This window comes from Sinocyclocheilus rhinocerous, unplaced genomic scaffold (assembly GCF_001515625.1).
Source record: "Sinocyclocheilus rhinocerous isolate Xijiao unplaced genomic scaffold, SAMN03320098_v1.1 scaffold8, whole genome shotgun sequence".
NCBI lineage: Eukaryota > Metazoa > Chordata > Actinopteri > Cypriniformes > Cyprinidae > Sinocyclocheilus > Sinocyclocheilus rhinocerous.
The window spans coordinates 14397-20900 of NW_015666800.1; the positions used below are offsets into that span (position 1 = coordinate 14397).

Consider the following 6504-nt stretch of genomic DNA (forward strand, 5'->3'; position numbering starts at 1 on the left):
TATATATATATATATAAAGGATGTCTAATGCTTAAAGGAAACAGCTCAAGAAAGTGGTATCTCTTACTAATAAAAAAACTGTATTAATAAATATAAATTCAGTTCATGTGCAGGACAAAAAAATAAAAATAAAAAATAATGTCCGCACCATAAAATTACAGCTCCAAAAAAATAAAAAATATATAAAACAATGATCATATAAGCATGAAAATAAACAGAAATAGAGAACTCAAGTCAATCATCTTTCAGTGTTTATTTAAAAAATGAAACTGAACCACGTCTTTACATAATGATCAAGAATTTTAATTCTCGCATTAGATCAGTATTACAGAAAATGATATTATAGTACAGAGTTTTCAATATCTTTTCAATTCCATAGTATATTCCTCAAGAGTGCTGGTCACTTGTCTGTACAATATCACTCTTGCATTTTTTTGACTGTACATTTTATGTAATTCGTTTAAAAAGGCTCTCAGCACTTAAATGAGCTGTGTCTTCATCATCGAAGTTAAACAAATAAAAGTTTCCAGGGAGCTAAGCCTCTAGGAATGGGCCGGGCGAGTTTAAATGTAAGGGTAGTGGGTAAAAAAGAGAGTAATAAGGGCAGAGCTATGAGGGTCAGTTTACTATGAAGTATGTTCCAGACTGAGGTAGCCTGTAGCACAGGACATGCCTCTGGGCGCGCTGAAGTAGCACAGAATTTACACAGACCCCCACCGGTCATTGTTTCCGCACAAAGTCTGTGCTACCCGGCGGCACACGCTGCTTTTCGCCGTCACGACCACGAGAACTTCCCCCACAGCCCTGGCTTTTGGCACTGCGCACATAAACACGACTCACAAGATAAACGACAAGCAAAGTGGTTTTGTAAACCCTTTATGAAGCATAATGAAGTCTTTATGGAGCATATAATACTAAAGGGAAAGATAGCTGGGTCAACCTTGGTGCACTTTGAGGAGAGATGAAAAGATCCAGCTCCTGCTGTCATTTTGAAGAACTTTTCATTCCTCAGTGACACATTTTCTACCGATGAGAAAATAAGCTTTCTGATGTATGTGTGACAGGCGCCAACAGCTGTCTATTAAAATGCTATGGCTATCTAGAAGTTCTAGCATTGAACACACAAAGCAATTGCAATGAAAGAGAACAGAGTTGCTTAATATGATAATATTCATTATTATATTAATAATCATAATAATTATAACAATATATTACAGAATAAATCTCTTATATTTCATATATATATTCTCACTTTAAAAGGTATAATATTTTCTGTCTTTGCAATATTATGATGTCTTCTAAGTCGTATTTTCATAAATTTCACATATTCGTCTTTGTTCGAAATGTTGATTATACTGGATCAACTTCTCCCAAATCAATAAAAACTAGCTGTGCCGTTGCATATTACAGAGCAGTAATGATATGTGGACATGCACCACTTTCTTGCTCTGTACTTGGTCTGTCCCCATAAGATGACATCATAGCCGTCCTATGACCATGACGTCCACGACTTCACCCTTGTGCAACTCCACGTATTGCTCTGTTTTCGGAGGCAACATCAGAAGGCCGTTGGCACTGCGCATGCTCATTAGCCGACTACTCATTTGGTTTCCTGTGAAGCAGAGCAGGAAAAAGGGTGTTACTTGCTTTTTTGCAAACAAATAAGTTATTGTCAACCTATATATATATATATATATATATATATATATATATACACTGAACAAAGGACACATACTGATGTTATCGCAGCAGTACAGAAACACAATGCAAGTCACAAGAACCCAGTGGACGAAGTTCAAGTACTGGGATAAAAGTACAGATACATTAATAAAACATTACTCCAATAAAAGTATACTCCTTTTTAATTTAACTTGAGTACAAGTACAAAAGTATTTGTTTTTAAATGTACTTAAGTATTAAAAGTAAAAAGTACTGATCGATAAATGTTTATTCTGCTATGTTATGCACTCCATCCTACATCCTATATGCAGACACTTAATATGTACTGATCTGTAAGTAAGAAAAAGTTTTGGTAAGTTTCATAACCAAAACTTGTCATACAGCATCAAACATGAAATATATCAATGCATCAATTTGGGATACTGAATTCAAAAGTGCAAACAAGCAGAAATAAAATACACCCTATAGTATATTCAAAAATAGGAAAAAACAAAATGTGTGTAAATGTCTATTGACAAATAGAGAAAAACGCTATTTTGAGAGAGAAAAAAATGCTATGCAAACATACTAGTTTAAATATAATTTGAAACTGCTACGGCAGCAAGGAAGATTTATTTGCGATATTTCAATGTTATTGCATTATCTTAAGTTGCACATGTTTAGTTTTTACCTAAAACCTACACTGTTCAGATGGTGATATATGACATATTGTATTCACATTTTATACAACCATTTCATACAGCAGGTTTAAACAGCTCACCATTTTACAGCAGATGTAGTTCACAAACAACTGATGATCGTGGCCAAAACATGATTTTATCAAATATGACTTTTTAACAATAATGAATCCTAAAATTTGGCATTAGTAACTTAAATTTCAAGCTCAGTTGCGCACACACTGAAGCTCAAAGGATCTCCTGTTTCTTGGCTTATTTTAACCAGGAAGGTCCCATTGAGATACGCTATCTCTTCTACCAGAGAGTCCTGACTCACTCTGACTGGATCACTGAATCGAATTGACTCAAGAACAGCTGGGATCGGAATCGGATCAGTCCAATTCGTGAATGAATTGTCCAGTGCGATATGTGGACTGATTCAACAGGTTCATTGAAATGAATCAGCTCGTTCACGAATCGGGCATTGCTATCACGTCTCAGAGAGTATAATGATTTCTACAGTTCATATTAACAAGGAACAATACGTCTTTATGAAATGTAATTCTTTGGAAAGGTTTCCCAAAATAAAATATTAGATAAAGTAAGGATACTTAAATTGACTTAAGTACAGTATTGAAGTATCCACCAATGCAAGAACATGAGATTTAGTGGCCATGCTCACCCTGGCTTTGATGATAGTGGGTCGTGGGTCCAGGATCCCTTGCATCTTTCTTAATGCAGGGATGACAAAGAGGTTACAGGTTACAACAGCTGACACTGGGTTACCTGAGAGAGAAAGAAGAGATGACTGTTGAGGTGAAGGCTTTGTCTTATGATTTCGGGTCAGGGGTGGAGGTCTGGGGCAGAATCTCTCTGAACTGTGGATCATCTGTAGTGGATAGGAATTAGGTTTGTTTCCTGATAAAGCACCACTGATGTCTTTAAAGCAACAGTTCACCTCCAAAATGCAAATTCTGTCACCATTTATTCACCCTCGTTTTGTTGCAAACCTTTCTGAACTTGTGTTTCAGAGAACACAAAAGGAGATGTTTACCAGAATGTTTCTGCATACAATTCAAGTATACAGTGATCAGTGGCCATCAAGCTCCAGAAACAACTGAACACCATAAAAGTAACACAAAAAGTTGTCTAAAATCAAGCAATAGCTTTGTGAGGGAAAATGACATTTATTTAAATTATTATTCACTGAAAATCTTCCATAGACCTCAGCCTCATTCTTGTACACTACTGTTCAAAAGTTTAGCCTCTGTAAGAACAGTAAAAACCGTAATATTATATTAAAAAAATGACTGCAATTTAAAATAACCGGTTTATCTTCATTCATTTTAAAATGTAATTTATTAATGGAACTGAAAAGCTGCATTTTCAGCAGCCATTACTCCAGTTTTCAGTGTCACATGATCCTTCAGAAATCATTCTAAAATGCTGATTTGCTGCTCAAGTAACATTTCTTATTATAATTTTGAAAATAGTTGTGCTTCATAATACTTTTTGTGGAAATCGTTATACATTTCTTTTAAGGTTTCTTTGATGAATAGAAAGTTCAAAAGAGCCACATTTATTAAAAATAGATCTTTTGTAACCTAAAAAATGTCTTTACGGCCAATTTAATTCGTCCTATTCATTTCTTTCTTTCTGTATACCTATATCATTAAATTAAAAATAGCAGCATTAACATTTTGCTCAGCTTCTTCTTTTGTGTTCTATGGAAAAAGGAAAGTCATACAAGGTTTGTAACAACATGATGGTGATTAAATGATGACAAAATTAAGTCAACTGCCCCTTTAAGTAGTATTTTTGATGTCAGAGTTCAGTTTGTCTGGTTGGTGTGAAAGCTGCACTGACACTGATGATGCAAATATACATTTGTGTAAATGTACATTTCGAAGCCTAATAATACTAGGAATGGAATTGAACTCTGGTTCATACCAAAGCAATCAAATAAAGTGTGAAATCAAGCCAATACTCTCTGATAAGACAAATGTGTACCAACTACTGAAACCAGTTAAGGAAGAAGAGTGTATCAAGTGCAGAGGTGCCCTCCACCACATCAACATGAAGGGAAGAAGGGCATTGAAAGCAAAAGGAGGACAGAACTACATCAGACAAATAGCAGTTTCAAAACACTAAGCCACATCACAGTACACAAAACGGAAAGGGCTTTGGGAAGGTTGCAACAGAACTAATAGCTACAAGGAGTGCCACGGACGCAAAAAAATAAAAATAAATAAAAAGCACAAACACAAGGCTTCTCTCAGAAAACAGAACAGAAAGTGTCACATTGGAAAATCAGAACAAAAATATTATTCCTATGTTTCCTTTCATTGTGTTTTGGAGGTTGTTACTGCAGATTAGAAAAGGCCTTTTCAGGTTTTCATCTTGTAATGGCTGTAATAATTATAACATACTGGTCCCAAATGAGCCCAAGTGCACTAAAAAGAGATTTCGTGTTTTGGTAATTAGGGTTTTGTGTCAAAATTTCAAGTCCATTTCCGTTTTCTGAGCTTGGGCTGAAGACAGGGCTTATTTCCTGAATTAAGAGCACCTACTTCCTTGTGGGGGAGGAGGCACAGGCAGTCTGCTGGCCTCGCTGTCACTCAGGGGCACAGCCTCCAGAAGAGTCGCCCCTGTGTCTCTGTAGGTGAAATTACCTTTGAAGGGGAATATAGAAATCGCCACTGTCACCACTGCCTCGACCACCTGGTTTCTGAAGGCACAAGGTGGGAGTACAGTTGGCTTGGGGTGGGGGCAAGCCTGGGAAAGCTGATCGGACCGGTGGGCAAGCAGGGAGATGCAGGTTTGCAGAAAGGTACACAGGTGGGCAACCGTGGGCTGATTAAATTTTATGGAGAAGGGACCATTTAGTTTGGAGATGGTACTATATACAGTGGGTACGGAAAGTATTCAGACCCCCTTAAATTTTTCACTCTTTGTTATATTGCAGCCATTTGCTAAAATCATTTAAGTTAATTTTTTTTCCTCATTAATGTACACACAGCACCCCATATTGACAGAAAAACACAGAATTGTTGACATTTTTGCAGATATATTAAAAAAGAAAAACTGAGTTTATGTAAATAGTTAGAATAAGAGAAGTTGTTCTACTGTAAGTAGTACAATACATAGAGTATGTGGGAGAAAGAGGAAACTCAAGTCACCTGGGTTTGTGTATGTATGTGTTTTCATTTGTGTGAATTCTAAACAGTTCCAACTCAGAGACACTTTTCCTGTCAAAACTTCTCCATTTGTTTACATAAACACTTAGTATGTCACATACACAGCGTATTATACCTGGAAGGGCGAAGATCAGCTTTCTGGTACCGTCAATGTCTAAGGTGGCAAACGTAGTAGGCAAACTGAAATAGAAATAGAATAAAGCATCAATATTCTACATCCCAGGCAATGTTCCCTTTAAGCTGCGCGCAGGCGTGGCCGTGCACTTCTTACATTGCGACCGCGCAAAAGAATAATATGCCGCGCACAGGACACGTGCAAAAAAATTTTGGGGGAAAAGTTGAGAAAGCCATTTGATTGAATTCTAATAAATGCTAAATAATTGCAATACTCGGGCAAACCACTATAGAGTTGGTGTCACTATAGAGTTAGAACCGGTGAACCGGTGAAAGCTGAAATGAAATAAAATATAAACATTAGATGAAATGTACTAAAATTACTAAAACGAAAACTTAAATAAAAGTACTAAAATGACTAATACAAAAACTGAAATAAAAATTAAATAAAGCTAAATGCAGATTTAAACTGACAAAGCACATAAAATTACTAAAATAAAAAAATGAAAAATGAAAATATAAAAATAAAAGCTAAGTCAAAATATTCATAAATACTATAATAGGAAATAAGTAATACTAAAGTAACACTGAAACAATAATATTTAGCCCTTTTTCTGTCTTTATTGCTTTGTCTTAGTTGAATTAGACGCCTATGTTCATAAACCATCTGATGCATATTGCAAACAAAAAAAATTATTGGTACTTCACAACTTTTGGGAGTCAGGATGCACAGGTTCTTATCAATATTTTGGTGTTGCCAAAATTTGTTAGGTCATGGCATTAAATCCTTGAAAGTGTTTTATGGCAGTTAGTTCATTAAAAAAAAAAAAAAAAAAAAAAAAAACAAAATTCCCTCA

At 35.6% G+C, this 6504-nt stretch overlaps 1 protein-coding gene across 1 annotated transcript in view; it reads right to left on the bottom strand.

Moving 5' to 3' along the window:
- Positions 1 to 280: 280 nt before the first annotated feature.
- The window catches only part of LOC107733155 (gephyrin-like), a 100491-nt gene continuing 94267 nt past the window's right edge, over positions 281 to 6504 (bottom strand). The window contains exons 23-26 of the mRNA XM_016544684.1: positions 5649 to 5713; positions 2958 to 3122; positions 2123 to 2142; positions 281 to 1646 (exon numbers count right to left, since the gene is read on the bottom strand). Of these exons, the coding sequence (XP_016400170.1) occupies positions 1479 to 1646; positions 2123 to 2142; positions 2958 to 3122; positions 5649 to 5713 (418 nt within the window). The 3' untranslated portion in view covers positions 281 to 1478. The remainder of the gene's footprint in view (positions 1647 to 2122; positions 2143 to 2957; positions 3123 to 5648; positions 5714 to 6504) is intronic.